Genomic DNA, 23,415 nt, shown 5'->3' on the forward strand with positions numbered 1-23,415 from the left:
TGTGGCCCCAGCACTATTTGACAGAAGGGGAAGGCTCTAGTAAACTACAGCTCCCAGGATTCCATAGCATTGAACCATGGGAGAAAGTGGGATCAAACTGCATTAATTCCACAGTGTAGATGAATCCTGCATTTCCTGAAGTAGCATAGATGTGGAGATGCTTTGGTCATCCTGAGATTGTGGACTATCACTGCATCACTGTTAGTAGTGCAGACTGTAGATTATAGTCCAAAACTTGTGGTTTGTAAAAAGTTCTCTTCTGTGTGATGTTCTTTTGTCTCTTCTGTGTGATGTTCTTTTGATACCTATAGTGCAACCTAGTATCTTTTCCCAACTTAGTACTCTCATTTAGCATAATTATTGTTCAGTGTGTTGTCGAAGGCTTTCATGGCTGGAAACACTGGGTTGCTGTGAGTTTTCCGGGTTGTATGGCCATGTTCCAGAAGCATTTTTTCCTGACATTTCACCTGCATCTATGGCAGGCATCCTCAGAGATTGTGAGGTATGTTAGATCAGCCCCCTCCCTCCCGTCCTTCAGAAAGATGGTAAAAACTTGGCCATGGAACCAAGCCTTTGGGACAATGCAGTAAGGCAATGATAGGAAACTTTACCCTGCTGACCGAATCTGGTAAGGCTGATCTGGGATTGTTTTTAAACAACTGATTTTAAAGTGGAGATCGCTGTTTTTAGTGTTTATATATACTGTAGAGTCTCACTTATCCAACACTTGCTTATCCAACATTCTGGATTATCCAACACATTTTTGTAGTCAATGTTTTCAATATATCGTGATATTTTGGTGCTAAATTCATAAATACAGTAATTACTAGATAGCATTACTGCGTATTGAATGACTTTTTCTGCCAAATTTGTTGTCTAACATGATGTTTTGGTGCTTAATTTGTAAAATCATAACCTAATTTGATGTTTAATAGACTTTTCCTTAATGCCTCCTTATTATCCAACATATTCGCTTATCCAACATTCTGCCAGCCCGTTTATGTTGGATAAGTGAGACTCTACTGTATTTATAGTTTCTTTTATTTTCCGACATTGAATGTTTGCTGTATATATGTTGTCCCCCTTGGGTGAGATGGACTGAATATACGTGGTCTAAATAAATAAATACAGCTCGGAAAACAGCAACCCAATAATAATTGTTACCATTTGTTTACATCATACCAACAGTGTATAGCAATTTACAAGTGAAAAAGAACAAACAAAAACAACTAGTTCTACCAAAAGTGTTCAGTTGAATATATGTCCCTTCAGACATTTTAAGCAAAAGAGAGAGCTTTTGGGTGTGTAAACTAAAACCTCCTAACGCCAGATGATCTCAACTTGAGAGGATAATGCCAACATCCATTAAGAATATTGATTATATATCTATATATATGTATAGATATATATATATACACACACACACACAAATACTCTGCTTTCCATGGATTCTGCATCCATGGATTCAGCTATTCATGGGTTTAAAGTCTATATGAAAAAAAAAATCCAAAAGCAGACTTTGAATTTGCCCTTTTAAATAAGGGGGCACCATTTTATGTTGTCATTGTATATAATGAGACTTGTGCATCAATGGATTTTGGTATCCACAGGGAATCCTGGAACCAAATCCTAGCAGATTGCAAGGATTCACTGTATGAAGGCTATTGGTTGTTTTGCCCACATACTGTAGATGACATCCTGCTTGTCAGCATTCAATCACAGAAATATATATAAGCTACCCACAACCAGAACTTATTCTTTTTTCTTGTGTCAGGAGTGACTTGAGAAACTGCAAGTCGCTTCTGGTGTGAGAGAATTGGCCCTCTGCAAGGATATTGCCTGATGTTTCATGTTTTAGCATCCTGTGTGAGGCTTCTCTCATGTCCCTGCATGGGGAGCTAGAGCTGACAGATGGGAGCTCAGCCCATTCCCTGGATTCGAACCACTGACATTTCAGTCAGTAGTCCTGCAGGCCACCGGGGGCTCCAGCAGAACTTAATAATGCATCGCAAGACCAAAACACTTGGGCTTCTTCTTTGGATATGGCTGCATATGGAGGCTTAGCGCAAAATGTAATCAATGTTCTTAATGGATATTGGTATTATCCTCTCAAGTTGAGAACATCTGCCATTGGTATTTTTAATTTACACACCCAAAAGCTCTTTTGCCTAAAATGTCTGAAGGGAATGCCAGCTCAATGCCAAATGGGCACATCAGAGAAACTATGGTATGATGTTCTGAAATACTTGGCTGCTCTCACTCTAGTTTCCTGGTTAGAATAGCAGACTTGTGATTCCTGAAGCCTGTCTGGTTGTTTTGCCCATGTCCTGCAGATAACATCCTCCATGATTGTACTCAATCACATAAGTTAAGATTGCAAGCCCAACAGGTTTAATACAGTAGGCGATGGAACCATTTGATTTACAAAGGTGCCATCCTAGATTGAGGACTGGTCTTTTCAGGACAGCTTTTGCTAGCAATCTCTTTAAATACATCAGGGGTCCTCAAATTTTGTAAGCCGAGGGATGGTTTATGGTTCCTGAGTCTGTTGGAGGACCAGACTATAGTTTTGGGGAAGAAAGAAACAAAATTCCAACACGCACTGCACCTATCTTATTTATAGTGTTAAAAACCCCATGAAAGAACAATACAATAAAATGAAGAACAATTTTAACCAATATAAACTTACTGGTAGTTCAATGGGAAGTGTTGGTCTGCTTTTGACTGCTGAGATAGTCAAGTTAATTAGGTCACGAGGAGAGGCGGTTTAGAAATACAATTGTTATCATTTTTGTGTGCCTTCAAGTAGTTTCAGACATAGTTTAGGACAAGGGCCGGGTAAATGACCCTGGAGGGCTGCATCTGGCCCTCGGGCCTGAGTTTGGGGACCCCTGTAATAAATATATATACCGTACCTCCATTGATAGGAGCCCTGGTGGCGAAGTGCATTAAAGTGCTGAGCTGGAGACCGAAAGGTCCCAGGTTCAAACCCCGGGAGCGGCGGGAGCGGCCGCTGTTAGCTCCAGCTCCTGCCAACCTAGCAGTTCGAAAACATGCCACTGTGAGAAGATCAATAGGTACCGCTCCGGCGGGAAGGTAGCGGCGCGCCATGCAATCATGCCGGCCACATGACCTTGGAGGGGTCTACGGACAACGCCAGCTCTTCGGCTTAGAAATGGAGATGAGCACCAACCCCCAGAGTCAGACATGACTGGACTTAACGTCAGGGGAAACCTTTACCTTTACCTTACCTCCATTGATTAACTGCATATTTCTTGGATCCAGGATAAATATGAGTGACGTGTTGTTGATCTATCTATTGTAGACTCTCAGTTACCTGTAACTCAAGCATCTAAAACTCTGAAGCAACTGGCAAAAAAAAAACCAAATAATATTTTAAATAAAAAATAAAAACAATTTTTATAATACAGTAACATCAGTTTTTATAATACAATAAAATTGTTACATTAAGTTAAATTTGTCATTATTTCTCTTCATTCACTTTTCTTTATTGTATTTCAATATTATCTAGTCAATAGAGTTTATGATATGGTATAGTATAGGGTATGGAACCCCGGTGGCAAAGTGCATTAAAGCACTGAGCTGGAGACCGAAAGGTCCCAGGTTCAAACCCCGGGAGCGGCAGGAGCGGCCGCTGTTAGCTCCAGCTCCAGCTCCTGCCAACCTAGCAGTTCGAAAACATGCCAATGTGAGTAGATCAATAGGTACCGCTCCGGCGGGAAGGTAGCGGCGCTCCATGAAGTCTTGCTGGCCACATGACCTTGGAGGGGTCTACAGACAATGCCAGCTTTTCAGCTTAGAAATTGAGATGAGCACCAACCCTCAGAGTCAGACATGACTGGACTTAACATCAGGGGAAACCTTTGCCTTTTTTAAGCATAGGGTATAATGCAGGGTGTTTGAAAAAGAACTCCCTAGTTTCCATTTACTTTAAATGGAAACTAGGGAGTTCTTTTTCAAACACCCAGTATTAGACTTATATTTTAATAGTAACACTCAAGGAACCAGAAACTATATTTATCTGGCACCTACCAATCCTCATGTGTGCTAGTTAACTGAGAGTCTGCCTGTCTGTCTGTCTATCCATCCATCCACACACACATACACATATTGACACACACATGTACACACAGAGAAAGGAAGGAGTAACACAAATTTGAAGTGTAAATCAAATTGTTGAGATAGATAGATATAAAAACAATAGAATACAACATAAAGCAAACTGGAAAATACATAAAACCACACTATACCAGATTATACAAAAATATTAAACTAATATTCCAGAAACTTTGGAAAATAATTTTTATTGAAGTATTCTTTTAAAAAACAGATATATCATTACTATTTCACTTTTAACCACCACGGTTCCTTCTAATGGAATTCTGGGATTCGTAATTTAGGGAGTGATCTTTAGAATTCCCAGCCACAAAGCTCTAGTTCCTCACCAATCTGCAAATCCCAGGATTTCATGGAATGGAATTATGGAAATTACACTGGAATCATAGTGTTGTAATTGTGTAGTCTGAAGGAACTCTTGGTTAATTTCAGGTGTTTGGGATGTTTTCATCCCATCAGCTTTGGCTAGCATGGCCAGCGTTAGATATCTTGTAAATTACTTATCCAGAATTCTGAAATCCAACATATCCCAAAACCCCAAATTATCTGCATAGATGGCTATGGTAGTGACATTGTTGCTTTCTGGTGGTTTAATGTACAAAATATTTCTTTTATGCGTAAAATCATTAAAAATGTAGTGTATCTTCAGGCTATGTTTGTTAGGTGTATATGAAACCTGAATGAATGTGTTTAGACTTGGGTAGACTTGGGCAGCAGCTCCAAGATACCTCCCCCCCTCCTCTCTCTCTCTCTACGCCCACATATACACACACATATGCATTTTTTGCTATTGTGCCAAGCTATACAGGTAGCTGCCAGCCTTGCTTTAAAATGCCAGTGCAAAGCAAAGGTGATAACAGGCAATGAAACAGAGAAAGTGAGTATATGCTGTGAAATACGAGGCTCCTGGCTGCAGATATTTGTCATTTGCCCACAGATAGTAAGTTGCATGATTATTATACAGTGCTCCACTGGTCCTAGCAACACCCTCATGGTTATTTTAGGGCAAATAATGTTAAGGTATTTCTATTTATTTCACTGTACTCACCAAGAAAATGTTTTTAGAATTGTCTTGCTTCTGGAGATATAACTTCACAACTACTGAATGTAGATGTCTTGTACCTGGCTTTGCACCACAGGGATAAGTTCACTGGAGGAAAGGACTTTTGTGTCACTTTTACCATAATCAAATTATTGCTCTGGCATAACTGTATAGCTCAGGCAACCATACTTAGCCGTAGTGAACCTTATGTACTTACCTTTCATATATGATTCTGTGTATCCTACATAGGGGAAAAATCAGTTATGTGGGGTCGGGTTTTATAACTGATGTTAAGAGTCTCTCCCATTTTAATAAAAACGCTTTATTTGATGCATAACCACATAATTAGGTTTCTCTTTTTGTCTTTCTTTACCTGCTCACCTCCCCCCCCCCCCCCCCCGATTCAATAAAGAAGATTTTTTTCTAATGGAAAAAAATAGAAGGTAATGGTTAAAAAAGACAGTGTCTTCCGATTGTCTACCTGTCAGCTTGTACGATAGAATCATGAAATCACAAAGCTATGGGGATATTTATGGCTCTGAGCCTGAAAATCAACATATGTAGTCATCATATGGAGTTTGGGGGAAGATTTACTAAACAAACTGTGTCACTTTTGCCTTGCAATGGAAACTGCTTTCTCTTTTAGGGACCATCTTGCCATTTGCAATTAGCGTTAGCTGCATCCGGGATTGCGAGATCTTCGGATTAACATGCTGAGCCCTGTCATTTCTCCCACAGGCTGTCTAGCAATGATAATCCACCAAAGGATTGTTTCATCCCAAGTGGCGGTGTTTGAGTCAAAAGCTGGCAGCAGGCAGGGAAACCCAAACCTGTTGAGGCAGACTTCTCGTGAGGCACAAAGAATCGGAATGACATTCTTTCAGAGAGCGGCTGCGGAGGGGTGGGAGGCAGAAAGGGAGACATAGTTTGCGTGCGCAGAATTGAGTCCATGGGCAGCATCTGCGATGGAAAACTGAGACCGTGGTTGCGATTGTTGGAAGTTTGTGGGCTGTGATGCTGATCCTGGTCAAAGCGAGCCCGGGGCTGCACTGTTTGGAGGAGTTGCCTTGTCAGATTAGTCATACGGTTACCATATTTGATGCTCAACCTGGACAGACAGGCCTGCCAGGCAGGAACTGCTCAGGCAGATGATGTTAGGGAAGGACAAAAATTATCCACCGCAAGACTAAGAAGACAGATGACACCCAGCAGGAACAGCAAGCCAAATCCGCAGAATCCACAATACAGCTGGCTGGCCCTAGGCTACCTGCCTCTTTGAAGTGGAAGAGACATCACCCACAAGCTGTCACATTAGATCACGAGGCTGGAAAAAGCTGAAAGATTTAGTTCTTCCAATAAAAAGGAAAGTTTAATGGCTCCAAATCTTCCTAAAAGGGCGCGAGGGCCTAGGTAACATAGCAAGAGGGGAAAGGAGGGGGGATCCTAAGATGTAATGACAATAAAAAAATTACCTACCTTCTTCTTTCCTTTGCAGTGAAGGATGAGCCTAACTGTGTTTGGTAGCAGCTGAAATTATTGCCGTCATGACTAATACAGGAAAGAGAAGTTATGCCTTCAGGAATGCTAGGTAAAGCACTAACAAGTAATCACTGCTACAAAATCAAGCTTGCGCTTCAGCGTTTTAATCTTTCTACATTACTTTAAACCTGGAGCATTATAATGCTGCGAGTCCAGCATACAAAACAAACAATATTGGGATACAAAGGCTTTGTGTCTCTGTGTGCATTCCCTGAAAGCACACAGGAATAGAAGTAGGTTACCTTTCCGCAAATGCTTTGGATAGAAAACAATCGGATTTTCACATGGAAGAAGAAAATAGCTTCAGTTTACAAAACTGAATAGTAATAAGGTTGCCAAAATGTGCAGCTAGAATTGTGTCGGAATGTAGCTAAAAACAAAATCTAATAATGGAGGAAACAGCAGATCTAACGATTTTGGAATCCAAAGAAGAAATATATATCTTGACAGATTTTTTTTAAAAAAATTAAAATCTCCGAAGACAAAAATATTTTTCTTAGAAAACAGATGAGAAATAATTCAGTAAATAGACTATGAGAAAGGAAAAAAGAAGGGTTTAGTTCTTCCAATAAAACTGAAGAATTAATTTTAATCATGGCCCTAAAGACAATAATGAATTAAAATGTGAAATATGGTTCCTCCAGAGCAAGAATGATTAGAGAAAAGATATACGAGACTCATAATTTAATTCAAACTATCCTTTTATAGACAGTAGGATGTGTATTGTCTTTGCAGTTTAGTACTGGAGGGTATACTAAAACTTTTTCAATCTTTATTTTTTATTAGTATCAAATGTCATTATATGATATTTTATTAATTGCTACATAGAATATTTAATGTTGTATTGGTAGTCATTTCGATTTCTTAAGAAATAGTACATGCAAAATGATATTACAGGCTGCAGAGGAATAACTCTTTGAATTTCATGCACCTCCATAGTGAAACCATTTTTCAATGATAGACAGCTGTGGCACTTTTTGATAATTTTTGAAAAATCAAAATACAAGAAACAATGTCACAAGAATGATTGGGAGAAAAGACAATAATAGTTGATGAATTTTTAAAAACTGAAAATAATTAGTTTACTGTAGGCGCTTGTAGTCTCCACTAAAATAGTCCCATTGAATCAGTAGAATTTTGTGTTGCTGTTGTTAAGTCAGCTTTGACTTAAAGCAGTCCTATGAATGAGAGATCTCCAAGATCCCTGATAATCAGCATCTTGGCTCAGGTCTTGTAAACTTAGGGTTACAACTATTTTTGATTGAATCAATCCACCGATAATGCAGTCTTCCTCTTTTCCTTCTGCTTTCTATTTTACCAAGCATCATTGCCTTTTTGTCTCACCATCACTTTATCTCATGCTATGTCTAAAGTATGACAGGTTAATCACTTTCACCTCTAGGGAGAGTTCAGGTTTCATTTGTTCTAAGACCCATTCATTTGTCATTTGTTCATGTTATCTGAAGAAATTTTATCTATCACTACTTTTCCAATGGAACTTACCTAAGTGTTAACTTAGCAGGTTTCTACTGATTCACCAGCCATATTCTAGTTGGTACTAAGGATTGAGTTCAGACCCTGATAAGAAAAGCCACTTGGCACATATTAGGTGACACATCTCAACAGCCATAAAAAATGATCAGACAAAAGATGCAAATGATTCAAACTACAGGAAAGAAGATTCCAACTAAATATCAAAGATCAAAATTGGAATGAAGAACAGTAATCTATCGAAATCAGTGGTTCCCAACCTTTTTTTGACCAGGGACCACTTTGAGCAGGGACCATTTTCCAACATTAGTACCAAACAAGTTATGAATCAGTTTTTGGTCAACTTTAAATTTGGTTTGGTTATCTGGGGTGCTGATTTAGAAAATTGCATAGACCACATCGTCTCTAGTTTCTGATACAGAACATATGCCATCCAATAGTCATCATCTGCCTGTCCACAGAAAACCATATTTAATAATCTAGAGCTGATGTGGTCTATCCAGTGCAGTTTTCTGAATCAGCACCCCAAATAACCCCAGGAAGAGGCCTAAAAATGAAGGCACCAAGGTGCCCATGCTTCCAGGAGCCACATGGAATGGCTCTGCTCAGGGGGAAGGGAGGAGGAGAAGCAGTCAGGAGACTTGTTGTCATGCCTTTCCAACATCCCCATTGCCTCGGCACTGTGATGATTTTGCGAGACCAGATACTCTCATTGTAAGTGTAGTAATTGTGAGGTTGTGGGCCATATTTTAGTTCTTGGGGCTCACTGGTGGTCCATGGACCACAGGTTGGGAACTACTCATCTAAATATTGAAGGGAAATGGAAAATTTGAAAGAGGAAACTTGTAGCACTAAAGCAGTGCATATACTGCTAGCTATTTGAAATAGGCTGACAAACATGAATCTTCCAAATAGGTAAGTGGAAAGGGTAACAGTGTAGTTTGCATTGAACCCTGTTATATGAAATATATAGTGTGGCTGGAAATTGTGTGGTCCTCCAGAGGTTCATGAACTATGTCTGTTATTGACCATGCTGGCAGGAACTGATAAGAATTAAGGACATGTTCTCATCATTGTCTGGTATGACAGGAGATAGAGCAGCTATTTAACCATGTCGGGCAAAGGTGCAAACCACACGAAAACAGGACATATTTTTTTGGGCCTGGCATTTATGAAATAGGCAACAGAAGTAAAGATAGAACAGGAACTTCATCAGAATAAAATGTTATAATCTGAAGTAATAAAGTATATATTAAAGAAAGAGTATGGTGCAATTGGCAAATGACTTTGATTATGTTCTTTTTTTCTAATAACTTGACTAGCCCATGTACAGAAAGGAAAATGATTTTTTCACATAGCTGTTTTAGATTTATCTGCCCTTCTATCTACACAGAAAGTAATTAATGTGCACCTTTCAGGTTAACTGAGAAGAGTTTTGTGCACAAGCTTTTATAGACACGGTGCTACTGATAAAGTGGACTGGCTCTATGAAAATGTATGTTCCAAATTTCTTTTTCCACTTGGTTCCTTTATGCTGTGTTATACTAAAACAGCTGAATATAGCCATCCCTTTGAATACAATGAAAGTGTGACATCCTGTGCCCAAGGGCAACTATTCCTTTTGTCCACAAAACAGCCATACCTTTTATTGTGCCCACGAAAAATGCATGAAATACATTATGAGAGTTTTCCTTTTTTTTTCAAAATAATCTTTCCGACTAATGGAAACTCGCTGTCATTCATTGTCCACGTTGACTTCAGCTTCAAACAACAAATTCAAGACTGTTTATACATATTCATGATGGCTGGAAAGGAAAATGAAGCCAAGAGAGCAAGTTGGAGCTCATTTTTGTATTGCTTTACTTATGTCATCTTGATATGCAAGCTGTTATTAAGAAATCTTAGTTCAATGATCAGGATAGCTGAAAGGGTGGTGGCAACTGGTTCACACTGACAATTTCTGAATGCTTTTGTAGTGTGTCGTCACACCATATGGCAGATACACATCCTAGAGCTACAGAGTTGAATAGCTAACACTAAGATGCTTGAATGAATTTGGATGCAGCTGTTTTGCTAAGTATTAAATGAGCATTCTCACTCAAATAATACTGGGAAAGTACAGGGTGTTTGAAAAAGAACTCCCTAGTTTTAATGTAATTATACTTAAAACTAGGGAGTTCTTTTTCAAACACCCTGTACTTTCATGATGTTCATAGTCACAGCCATATGTCTGTGAAGGAGCAGTTAATAGGCCTATAAGTTTAACTATACATAGATTAGAAGAAGGGCAATGAAAGGTAAGGAAACTGAAAAATACATTTTGACGAAGGCTCTCATGGCCGGAATCACTGGGTTGTTGTGAGTCTTCCGGGCTGTATGGCCATGTTCCAGAAGCATTATCTCCTGATGTTTCACAATTATTTATTTATTTACAGCATTTATATTCCGCCCTTCTCACCCCGAAGGGGACTCAGGGCGGATCACATTACACATACAGGTAAACATTCAATGCCTTTTTACATAGAACAAAGACAAGACAAACATAGGCTCCGAGCGGGCCTCGAACTCATGACCTCCTGGTTAGAGTGATTCATTGCAGTGATTCATTGCAGCTGCTCTCCAGCCTGCGCCACAGCCTGAGCCCAACCTCTGGGGATGCCTGCCATAGATGTGGGTGAAACTTTAGGAGAGAATGCTTTTGGAACATGGCCATACAGCCCAGAAAACTCACAGCAGCCCACTGAAAAATATGTTTTCAGTCTTTTTTTCAATCATCAAGCACTCTGACAGAAATCTGTATGAAAGGTGATAAAAATATTCAATGTGGTTTTCAAGTCAAATTCAGCTATGTATACTTATATATGTATTTGCATGTGAAAAACTTCAGTTCTAACGGATCTCAGACTTGTATGATTTGAACCTTCCTTTTATTAAGTGACTGATAGGCAGAATAAAGGTAACATACCTCCCCACATATTCTCACATTCTTCCACGGGCAGGCAAAGATCATAATGGAATAAGAACAGAGCTTTACTGAGGAATGGCAGATAGATGGGGAGAAGACTGTTGTGTTAAATGAGCATTCATTGGTAGATGGTTGGATTGAAGTAAAAATTTGAATTTGTTAGGAGTTGAAACTTAGTGAGCATATTGTGCAATAGTAATTGAAAATTGTGTATTGGCTATTGATTTGAAATCAACAGAAATGTAATAATTTAATTTTATAACCTTTTGCAAATAAGAAATAATGGTAGTGCCCCAGGTACAAATGCATTAACTATTTATTTCTTTATTTGCCATCAAGTTAGCTTTGACATATAGTAAATATGTAAATAGAGATGTCTTCCATAGACCTGGTCACCAACAGACTGCCAACTCAGAGGCACAATTTCATTTATGAATCAATACATCTGTAATGTGCACTCCCTCTTTTCCCACTGCTTTCTACTTTACTGAACATTATCATCTTTTCCAGTGAGACTTATAACATGTCCAATCAATAATAACCTCCATTTAGTAATTTTAACTTTCAGTGGGGGTTCAGACTTGTTTTGCTTTCACATGCACTGATTTATCAATATTTATTTGGGCAATCCATGGTATCTGCAACATGTTCCAACACACTTTAAAGGAGTTAACTTTTTCTGCCGTTATCTAACTTTCATGATCACACCAAAACCAGAAATATGTCATAAATAATGTTGACTTCAATGATATATCTTTACACTTGAAAATCATATCTAGTTCCTTTGCAGCTGCCCTTCCAAATCTTTTTTCCCATTTCGTGATTAGTTTCCATTTTGACTGAAGTTTGAACCAAGGTACAAGAAATCTTAACAATTCAATGTCTTTATAACCTACATTTAAGTTACAGAAATAATCTAGTCATTTGTTTTCTTCATATTCACCTGTAACCCTCTTGCCCTTTTCCTCTTAACTTTCATCAAGTCCTTCCAAGTTTTATTATGTTTGGTGTCATCTGCATATCTTAAATCTTTGATGCCACATCCTCTGATTTTCATGTTTCCCAGGATGGATCTACACAGACCACATAATGCAGTTCACACTGCATTATATGGCGGTGTAGATCCAGCTCAAGTGGACACTTGTCCAGAGAAGAGATTATATGCCAGAACAATCAAAATACTGTGGCATGCTAATTTCTTTTGGTATAGTACATAGCTTTTTAGCTTTATACAATTAACAATGGTTAATTTTCTTCTGAAATTCTTTGGTGTGCTTTATTAGCTAGTGTGTTTGCAATATGATTCCAAATTTCTATTCCTTTTCTGAACCACTGGATAAAAAAATTGCTGCAAATAAATGCATTGGTCTGATGATTTCTACAATCCATGGGTTCCCTTTTCTGGGGGACTCAAATATATGTTGAACTTCTCCAGTCTATAGACCATTTTCCCATATTGGTTGGCAAATGTATCTTACAACATGGATGGATTCTCTATCTATAGCTTGAAATTGTTTGATTGGCGTGTCCTATCCTTGTTTATTTACTTAGGACCATTTATAAATTCAGCTCAAAGTAGGATTCATTTCTAGTATCAAATATTTAGGGCCACTCATATAAGTGAGGACTCAACGTTGATTCAATCAAAGCCATAAAATGCAGCATCAGTATCTGGTGTGTACTCTCGCCTATGAAAAGGTATGCATATCAGACTATTAGGGTGGGCACACATTGGGTGTCTAAGCAGCTTGCACAGGCATACCCAACAGAAATTGAATGCAATGTTTTGAGAAACTAAAATTGATTTGTAGTCACTTGGCTGGGTACTATTTTTGCTGAAAAAAGTTGTTCCACCACCCTCCCCATGAACTTGGAGGAGCTTGTACGGTATTGTAGCAGAGTAAAACCAAAGACATGGGGATGTTTTTTTAAGGCAAGTAAAAATATTACTTGATTTTCAGTATCCATCTTTACAGTTTAATATTCTGTATTCATTTGTACACCCCCAGGAAATAACGTGTAATCAAGCTAATGCTTTCAAAATAATTTATCACATAAATATTTGCTTCCAATACATCTGTCTTCTCTTTTTCAAAATACTTGGCACAATAGAATTTCCTTGTAACTTTTACAAAACTAGTGTAAACATCCACAGGATAAAATGGGAAGGTGTACTATGTATGGTACAATTCAGACAAACACGACAGCATGACATATTTGCAGTAAATTCCTATGTTTCCATACAATAAAAGCTAAACTCCTATATATGTCTCTATGATTAAAGCAAATGTTCTACTTTAAGAAGCTTGATTCACATTTTACTTGTTGAAATTTGCCAAACAATTGTTTTAATGAAGTCCATATTTCTAAATAGCTACTCAATGCAATTCTATGACTTTAGGCACCAACTGCTCAGCTTCACATATGGAAATGACAGAAACCAATGCTTGCATGCATTAGTGCTCCCAAAAGACGGTTATCTTTTCTCCAGAATTCCAAACATGAGACTTAATGTGTATTATAGAGTCTGTTCTTGATGAAGACTATGCTAGACAGATGTTGCCGGATACCTGGGAAATGCTGGATATGATTAAACCAACGAGACACATTAAGATATTTCTCCTTCTCCTGCACAGTAAGGTCAGCCTAAAGAATGGGGAAAAGATGTGTCATGTTACACAGTATAAAAACACCATTTTCACTTGCTAAATCAAGCTACAAAATCTAAAGCGCATAAGGACTGTTGATTACCATATATGCTCATGTATAAAGCAACCTCATATGTAAACCGAGGTCAGGTTTGGGGACAAAATTATGGATTTTGATATGATTCATTGATAAGTTGGGGGTTATTCTGTGGAGAGGGGAAAGCACCAATGCCGCTTTCAAGGGCTAAATGTCTATGGCCGCCACTGCTGCCATTTCTCTGCTTAGCCCTTCAAAAAGGCCAGAAAAGATATGAAAGCAGTGGAAAAAGTAGATGGACTGGCACTTCTTTTAGCTTCTCTTGAGATGGATTAAGCTCTTGCTTTTGACCACTATTCAGATGAGATAGTTCCTTTTTTTGATAGGTGTTGAAGTATAGTACTCACCTTGATGTGTGAATAAGCTGACTTATTTTTTTTCTATTTTTTGACTAACATTTGTAGATTTATACACGAGTATATTGTATTATTCCAAATAAGGACGATTCTGCACTGTCTTTCTACCAAGATATATTTCTCTCTCATCTATACAACCTTCATACAATTCGGGTTATTTTATTGTTCTGGTTTCATTTTTCTTAGTAAATATGTAATCTCTTCTGCTAAGCACAAACCTGGCCAAATCCAAAAGCAACCCCCGTAACTGGCTTAACAAAACCTTTCTTATTCTCTACATGAAAGCACCATAAACCATTACATGCTAATTCTGCTTGCTGAATATGCAGATGTAATAATGACAGAACATAAAAGCAACAATTTAAAACAGTAAAAATGCTAAACTATAAGGTGGGTGGCAATGAATAGTTTTCTCCAGACTTTCATGTACTTTATTTCAATTATTCCCTTCCTGTTTCATATTATGAAACATAAGCCTCCTTGTCATGATAGAAAGATTGCCAGAACAAATATAAACTGTTTCTCTCTTCTAGACTAACAATGAAAATGCCTTCCGATATATTTAAAATTAGTTAAAGTATAGGCTTTAACTAATTTTCACTTACTATTATGTGGTGCAATCCATAGTACAGCAAAATATCTGCTAGGGTAAAATTGTTTCCTGTAAAGTAGACTTTGTCCTCAAGGTATGAGTTAAGGTCCTACAAGAAACAAAGAAAGACTTAAATATCAAGGGGAAAGTAATAATATAATAAATGTTATTTATTACCTGCTTCTCCTGAAGGTTTGGTACAACAAAATAAAAAAATGTATGAACATAAAATATATAAAACATTCCTAATCTCCCCCTTGTTTTGACCAATATGCACAAAAAGTGTTTAAAGTCTAGAGAAGTTATTTTTTTTTTACTAAGTAAAGGTAAAAGTTTTCCCCTGACATTAAGTCCAGTCGTGTCCGACTCTGGGGGTTGGCGCTCATCTCCATTTCTTTTGGATGAGAACTCTCAAAATTCCCCAAGCAGAGCTGTGAATCCAATCAAAGACTTTTTCAAACTCTCAAAATGTGTTAAGAAAGATAACAAGGCAGTACAATGGGCAAAAAGTCTGTGTATCCCTCCCAAATCTTCATCTACTTGGTCAAATTGTCAGAGAACACCAGAAGTTTGCACAACCTGAACCAAAAGGGGGAAGGCTGGACGGAAATATGGAAAGCAGGCAGAGGCACCTCATTTCCCCAACAGCCTGCTCTACAGGTCTTTCATGAACTGAAGATGCATTAAACATTTCATTGGCATTCAATACTACCAACAGTACTTTAAGGATGAAAAGAATATAGTCAGCCCTCCACATTTACTTGGTTTAGTGGTGCAAAAGCGCAAAAATGTGAATGAAAAACACATTTTTTAACCTAAGAGACTACCTCCCTAGGAACGTCTAGATCAGGGGTCCTCAAACTTTTTAAGCTGAGGGCCGGATTATCATTTTTTAAAAAATACAAACAAATTCTGATGCACACTGCACATGTCTTATTTGTAGTGCAAAAACAACAACAACAACAACAATAACAATGAAAGAACAATACAATATTTAAAAATAAAAATAATTTTAGCCAACATACATTTATCAGGATTTCAATGGGAAGTGTGCTTCTGCTTCTGCTTCTGGCCAATGAGATAGTCAAGTTAATTAGGGTTGTTGTTGTTGTTGTTGTTGTTGTTGTTGTTGTTGTGTGCCTTCAAGTCATTTCAGACTTTGGGCGAGCCTAAGTCTAAAATGTATTTATTTATTATTTATTTATTTACTGCATTTATTTACTACATTTGTATCACACCCTTCTCACCCCAAAGGGGACTCAGAGTGGATTACAAATTATATGTACATACAATATATTATATTATTAACATAGCACAATATTAGCATTATATATTACTTTATTGAACTATACCACTATACTATAATATTATTAGTAATATTATATGTAATATAGAATATATAATCAATATTATTATATGGTATTATTATTAGTGTTATATTGTATTACATTATAATATTATTATCAATATTATATGTATATACAATATATTAATTATAAAACTGAGGGCGGGGGCCAGGTAAAAGACCTTGGAGGGCCGCATCCGGCCCCCGGGCCTTAGTTTGGGGACCCCTGGTCTAGATCCTCCAATACACCTCCAATACAGGTCAACTTCCAAAGGAACTTTATCAGATTTCTGCTGTGGGTCCTAAAGATTACTAGAGTGGTGTTCTCCTAGGTCCTCCAATGCAACTCTATGTTCCTATGCTCTGTATAATTGTTGCCAGTCCTTGTTTTCCCCACAGATTATTAATAAAAAAACCATACTTAGTATAAAAATCAAGAGCTTTCTATTCTTGATCCATGTAGTATTTATCTGTATTTTTCATTAATTTTAGAAATGTTGATGGCTGGAATTTTAATTTTTAAAAAGAATGTATATTTAATAATGCTTTAGAAAAAAATTTTTAATATTAGTTTCAAAACAAAACACAGCATGAGCCAGTCTGAACTGAGCTGTGTTAGCTCATATAACAAACAAACAGATTCCAACCAAGCTATCTCAATGCCATTTTTTATTGTATCATGCTCTCAGCATGTTCATAGGAAAAGGTAAACATTTCCCCCTGACATTAATTCTAGTCATGTCCAACTCTGGGGGTTGGTGCTCATCTCTGTTTCTAAGCCAAAGAGCCAGCGTTGTCCATAGACACCTCTAAGGTCATGTGGCTGTTCATAAGGGCAGGGCAAATGTAGATTATTAACTCTTTGACAGGCTTAAGGGAAGCGCACATGCTTCTTCAACAAAACAATTTCCATTACTAGAATAGCACCTTGTAACTGTGGCAGGCCATATACTGTTCATCTGAAAAGCTCACAAGCAAGAAATGAGTGGAAACACCAAAACCTTATTGCTGAATATCTAGCATAGGAAATTACTTTATTACTAAATTGTTAACTTCTTACCTTCAGAATAATTCTAATTTGTTCTTTACTGGACTGCTTATCTACTTGTGTTACTCGGTATTCAAGCCACTGCTGAACCATGGCTTTCTCTTCTGCGGTTCTTCCAAGTAGCTGATCCTTCTTGGCTTGTTTTACCAGATGGATGGCAATGGTTGTCAGTCCGGTCAAACTGGGCCCACTGTTCATCTGAAGGACAGGTGTCTAGGCAGAGATGAGATTCAGGCTGAGTCAGTAGTTCTGACACTGAACTGTAGTTAAACAAAACCAAGCTCCACTGTATAAAGGTGGAAGATTTCTTGAAAATTAACTCCACTTTAACAACCAATTTACCTTATTTTCTACCCAATGTGCCTAAGTCAAGACAACTGTCTTGACTGTGGAAAAAGCAGGCCTTTATGATACTTCTCTATGCTAACACATCTTAGGACACATATACAAAAAGTTTATTTTAAAAAGTGGTGAAAGAGCATTCGAAGGATCAGGTGGCCCAAAGCATCCTTTGCTTCAATAGAGAGATATCAAATTCACTTAAGCAGGGCTATACTATGTAGCAAAATTTGAAAAAAAAATCTGTTCCTGGTTTGAAAGTGTTATTTCCTGTTTAATTGTGCAGTACTTACTTTCAAAGTAGTTGTTATACTCCAGAAACTTTCTTTTTGTAGCTGCTACATACTATGTTGAATTGGTTGAGACTTGAGATATTCGTTGAAAAACTATAGCAAAATGTGCTGCAGGATGTCCCACAAAAACAAAATGTTTGCAGTTTAATAAACTTTTCCCATGTTTTGATGATAGAACCAATTAGGAAATGACATTTATAACCCAGGAACAAATATCATGTTACACTGTGTTATTCAACAACTGATTTTTAAAGAAAGCTCCAGTCCACACTGGCTACAGAATGCTATTTCAAACTGTAGATGTGACCAAAGATAGCCTAGTAATTCTTATGGGCATATTTACAAACGTTTCCTAGTATGAACCCCTGAACATGTGGAAGCTGTAAATGCTTTTTTTTTTTTAAATGCTTTACGTCTAAAAATCTGCATCAAGCACTTGTTCCCAACATATACGATTTTTCTTAAACGCAAGAAGTTCTTCCCCATCCACAGATACGCAAAGACCTTATGCTTAAGGAAGTCTAATTTTAGGATCAATGTTCCTAGGGTGGTGGACTCTCATTCATTGGATGAGAGGTTTGTGATGGACATTTTTCAGAGGTACTTCAGTTGTGTCTTCTAGAATGGCCTAAATTGGACTAAATTGCCTCATCCTGAAGTTATTTTGGGCTGAGGAATGTGAGCCTCTCAGAAGTTATAGCACTGCAGCTCCCAACAGCCTGAAGCAACATCATAAGCAGCAGGGAGGGATGAAAGCTTGGGACAGCCATGAACATGCACAATTCAAATTACTGCATTTGGCTTATAAGGCTCTAAACAGCTTTGGCCCAGCTCACCTATCCAAAAGTATCTCCCTCTATGAACTAGTCCGGATGCTAAGATCTTCTGGGGAGGCCCTGCTCTCAGTCCAACCTCCTTCGTAGTTGCGGCTGGTGGGGCCGAGGGATAGGGCCATCCTAGAAAAATCAGATTGGCTTCCTCCCTCCTGTCCTTCAGAGTTAAAACCAAGCATTTGGGGAGTAGTATAGAGCAACAGGCAGCTATGAAGTGAATGGATGTAATTCTGGAACTGCTTCTAGATTATGATTTCGGGTCTATGTGCATTGTTTTATAGTTTGTGTATTGTACAGGGTGTTTGAAAAAGAACTCCCTTTTCACCATTGAATTTCAATGGTGAATAGGGAGTTCTTTTTCAAACACCTTGTATTTGCCACTGTTTTTATGATTTTTATGATCTTGTATTTATGATTTTGTAAATTGTATTTGTATGCTTTTATATTAATGCGGCATTGAAAATTGCTAATTTGGAAGCCACTCTGAGTCTCCTCCAGGGTTGAGATACAGCAGGGTAAAATGCAATAAAATAGATACAGTAGTCTCACTTATCCAACACTCGCTTATCCAACATTCTGGATTATCCAACGTATTTTTGTAGTCAATGTTTTCAATATATCATGACATTTTGGTGCTAAATTTGTGAATACAGTAATTCCAACACACCATTACTGTGTACTGAACTACTTTTCTGCCAAATTTGTTGTATAACATGATTTTTGATGCTTAATTTGTAAAATCATAATCTAATTTGGTTTTTAATAGGCTTTTCCTTAATCCCTCATTATCTAACATATTTGCTTATCCAACGTTCTGCTGGCCCGTTTATGTTGGATAAGTGAGACTCTACTGTAAATAAAACATATGGATACATAAGTAAAAGGTAAAGGTTTCCCCTGACGTTAAGTCCAGTCATGTATGACTCTGGGGGTTGGTGCTCATCTCCATTTCTAACCCGAAGAGCCGGCGTTGTCCGTAGACACCCCCAAGGTCATGTGGCCGGCATGACTGCATGGAGCGCCGTTACCTTCCCGCCAGAGTGGTACCTATTGATCTATTCACATTTGCATGTTTTTGAACTGCTAGGTTGGCAGGAGCTGGAGCTAATAGCGGGTGCTCAAGCTGCTCCCGGGATTTGGACCTGGGACCTTTTGGTCTGCAAGTTCAGCAGCTCAGTGCTTTAACCCACTTCGCCACCGGGGCTCCACATACATCCCCCCATATTCCTGACCGGTATGAATGACCATGGGTCATTGTGTCACAGAAGAAAACCACCCTGGTAAAGTAAACTCTGAAGAATGTAGCTGTGTGCTGTTTAAAAATTATTATTATTATTATTATTATAACTTTATTCTTATACCCCGCCCCATCTCCCCGAAGGGACTTGGGGTGGCTTACATGGGGCCAAGCCCGGACACAATAATATAAAAGCAAAACAATAAAACAGATCAATCAGCAATAAAACATCAGCAACGATAAAAACAGTAATAAAAAGTCATGTACAAAAATAAAGTGATAAAATCAAGAGTTAAATTCAAGGATCTGGACCAAGGTGCAAAATATGTCGAAGTCATCAGGGAGGGGTGATTACCCAGCTATCATAGTCATTAAAGTGCCAAGTATAATACTAGGGAAGGCATACATGAGGATCTGGGCTCAGTATCTTTTATTCAAATGTAAAAAACACAAAGAAAAAAGAGGCAGCTGTTGGAGCAACTGTATTATACAGTGGGTCCTCGACATCCGCTGTGATTTGGCTCCAGGACTCCCAAAACCTGTCCTATTGTATACAATGGGGTAGTAAAATAGAATCATAGAATAATAACAGATGTAAGAGACCTCATGGACCATCTAGTCCAGGGGTCCTCAAACTTTTGAAGCAGAGGGCCAGTCCACAATCCTTCAGACTGTTGAGGGGCAGAATTATCATTTGAAAAAAATACGAACAAATTCCTATGCACACTGCATATGTCTTATTTGTAGTGCAATACAACAATAACAATGAAAGAACAATATAATATTTAAAAATGAAAACAAGTTTAACCAACATAAACCTATCAGGATTTCAATGGAAAGTGTGGGCCTGCTACTGGCCAATGAGATAGTCAAGTTAATTATGATTGTTGTTGTTGTTGTGTGCCTTCAAGTCATTTCAAACTTTGGGTGAGCCTAGGTCTAAAATTATTTATTTATTTATTTACTACATTTATATCCCACCCTTCTCACCCTGAAGGGGACTCAGAGCAGCTGTATGTACATACAATATATTATATTATTAGCATAGCACAATATTAGCATTATATATTACTATATTGAACTATACCACTCTATAGTAATATTATATGTACAGTAGAGTCTCACTTATCCAACGTAAACGGGCCGGCAGAATGTTGGATAAGCGAATATGTTGGATAATAAGGAGAGATTAAGGAAAAGCCTATTAAACATTAAATTAGGTTCTGATTTTACAAATTAAACACCAAAACATCATGTTATACAACAAATTTGGCAGAAAAAATAGTTCAATACACAGTAATGCTATGTAGTAATTACTGTATTTACGAATTTAGCACCAAAATATCATGATATATTGAAAACGTTGACTACAAAAATGCGTTGGATAATCCAGAACGTTGGATAAGCGAGTGTTGGATAAGTGAGACTCTACTGTAATATATAACATATAATTAATATTATTATATGGTATTATTATTAGTATTATATTGTATAACATTATAGTATTTTTATCAATATTATATGTATATACAATATATTATATTATTAAAACTGATATACAAATATTATATTATAAAACTGAGGGCGGGGGCCAGGTAAATGACCATGGAGGGCCGCATCCGGCCCCCGGGCCTTAGTTTGGGGACCCCTGATCTAGTCCAACCCACTGCCACGTCCCTTACAGAAAATAGCAAAAATCAAGGTATCTCTTTTGGATGGATGTGTTCAGGCCATGGAGGGTGGGGTGCAGGATACAAAGGGTCAGCTTTAAAAAACTATCTAAAGAGAAAGAACATCAAAATGAGCCCCAAATCCAGAAAATGAAGCGCCTCAGCTCCACCGGGGATGAAGCAGACCAGAGGGGGATGTCCGCGCATGCGCACAGTGAGCCTCCCGCTCCCCTCTGCCCCCCGCAGCCGCTGCGCCTTCACCTTCCGCTCGCCTTGCCCGCTGTATTTGTTGCCCTTCTTGAGGCCCAGGGACATCTCCAGCAGGCCCAGCTCCTCCACGCCCAGACAGGGCCCGGTGGCCGCCGCCATCTTGGCCAAAGGGGAGAGAGAGGGGCACGAGGCGGGGCTTGCGCTGTTTTCAATGGAAGGCGGGCCTCAGAGGCATAGGGGGCGGGGCCACTGCCTGACAGTATTCTCCACACAGCAAGGCCTTTTCCGACGGCATCCTTCCAGCTCTTTGGGCCTCCAACTCCCAGAAGCCCTTGCCAGCTTGTTCAATGGCCAGGAATTCTGGGAGTTGGAGGCCAAACGGCTGGAGGGACGCAGTTGGAGGAGAACTGCATTAAGAGACATAAGCCTTGCTTCTCCTTTCAGGTCCCATCTGTGGTTTCTGGTGATCACAAATACACTGATGTATTTTATAACCGCCCTCCCCATTCGCTGGAATTAAAAGCACAGACCTCCACGAAAACCCGTACACGCTAATAAAGAAATGGCTATTCCCCTTTCAGTCTAAGAGAACACCTGCAGGAATATGTTGCCGAAGGTTTTCATGGCCGGAATCACTGGGTTGCTGTGAGTTTTTCGGGTTGTATGGCCATGTTCCGGAAGCATTCTCTCCTGACGTTTCCCCCACATCTTTGGCAGGCATCCTCAGAGGTTGTGAGGTCTGTTGGAAACTAGGCAAGTAGGGCTTATATATCTGTGGAAGGTCCAGGGTGGGAGAAAGAACTCTTGTCTGTTGGAGGTGAGTGTGAATGTTGCAGTTGATCACCTTGATTAGCATGTAATGGCCTTGCAGCTTCAAAGCTTGGCTGCTTCCTGCCTGAGGGAGGAAACCATGAAAATGAGTAACTCTGGCTACCAGTAATAAAAAAACTCTCAGTATTAAAAAAAACAAACTCTTAAAGTCAGGACAGTAAATAAAGTACAACACTCAGAAAACAGGGGAATTCCAGACATGAAACAATCAGGGCCAGCTAACACTTCCCAACAAAGGATGTCCTCAGGAAGGAAGCAGCCAGGCTTTGAATCTGAGAAGATCAAACTCCAAGGATCTAGGGGGCCAAGTAGAAAATGAAGAAAAATGGATAAAAATCTAATGTTGGTTTTCTTTAAATGCTTCTTTAAAAACTATCAAGTCTAGATTTGCATACTCTGAAGGCACCAGATCCCATCTGAGCTTGGAAGTCAAGCAGGGTCAGGCCTGGTTAGTATTTGAAAAAGGGATTGCTAAAGAATACTAGGTGCTGTAGGTGACTTTTCAGAGGGAACTGACTGAATCACCTCTTAGTATTCTTTTAATTCAGGAGGTTTTCGTAAGCCAACAAGCAATTTGAATGTTAACATACACAGGTGGGCTGCTCCTTATTTAGGAGAACAGCTCTCATTGGAGGCTTTCAAGAACACCTTTTCATTTTTTTGGAGGGAACACAAAAAAATCAGAGGGATCAAGCAGTCCAGAGGGGTGGTTTGACTCCTTTTTGACCTTGAGGGCTGTAAA

The 23,415-nt window shown here is 38.6% G+C and overlaps 1 protein-coding gene across 1 annotated transcript; it reads right to left on the reverse strand.

Annotated features, from left to right (window-relative positions):
- Positions 1–13,206: 13,206 nt before the first annotated feature.
- eef1e1 (eukaryotic translation elongation factor 1 epsilon 1) lies at positions 13,207–22,055 on the reverse strand. Its single transcript, XM_003223573.4, has 4 exons — positions 21,894–22,055; positions 17,273–17,473; positions 14,881–14,976; positions 13,207–13,820 (listed from the first exon to the last, which is right to left on the reverse strand). The coding sequence occupies exons 1-4, from the start codon at positions 21,999–22,001 to the stop codon at positions 13,683–13,685; spliced, it is 543 nt and encodes a 180-aa protein (XP_003223621.2). The 5' UTR covers positions 22,002–22,055; the 3' UTR covers positions 13,207–13,682.
- Between the last annotated feature and the right edge of the window lie 1,360 nt (positions 22,056–23,415).

This window comes from Anolis carolinensis, chromosome 4 (assembly GCF_035594765.1).
Source record: "Anolis carolinensis isolate JA03-04 chromosome 4, rAnoCar3.1.pri, whole genome shotgun sequence".
Classification (NCBI taxonomy): Eukaryota; Metazoa; Chordata; class Lepidosauria; order Squamata; family Dactyloidae; genus Anolis; species Anolis carolinensis.

Excerpts from the sequence above, each read along its gene's own strand:
- eef1e1 (XM_003223573.4), bottom strand. The coding sequence starts at position 22,001 with ATGGCGGCGGCCACCGGGCCCTGTCTGGGCGTGGAGGAGCTGGGCCTG. Across the intron at positions 17,474-21,893 it reads GCGGGCAAGGCGAGCGGAAG|ACACCTGTCCTTCAGATGAA; the intron begins GTGAAGGCGCAG and ends ATCTCTGCCTAG. Across the intron at positions 14,977-17,272 it reads AAATTAGAATTATTCTGAAG|GACCTTAACTCATACCTTGA; the intron begins GTAAGAAGTTAA and ends TGTTTCTTGTAG.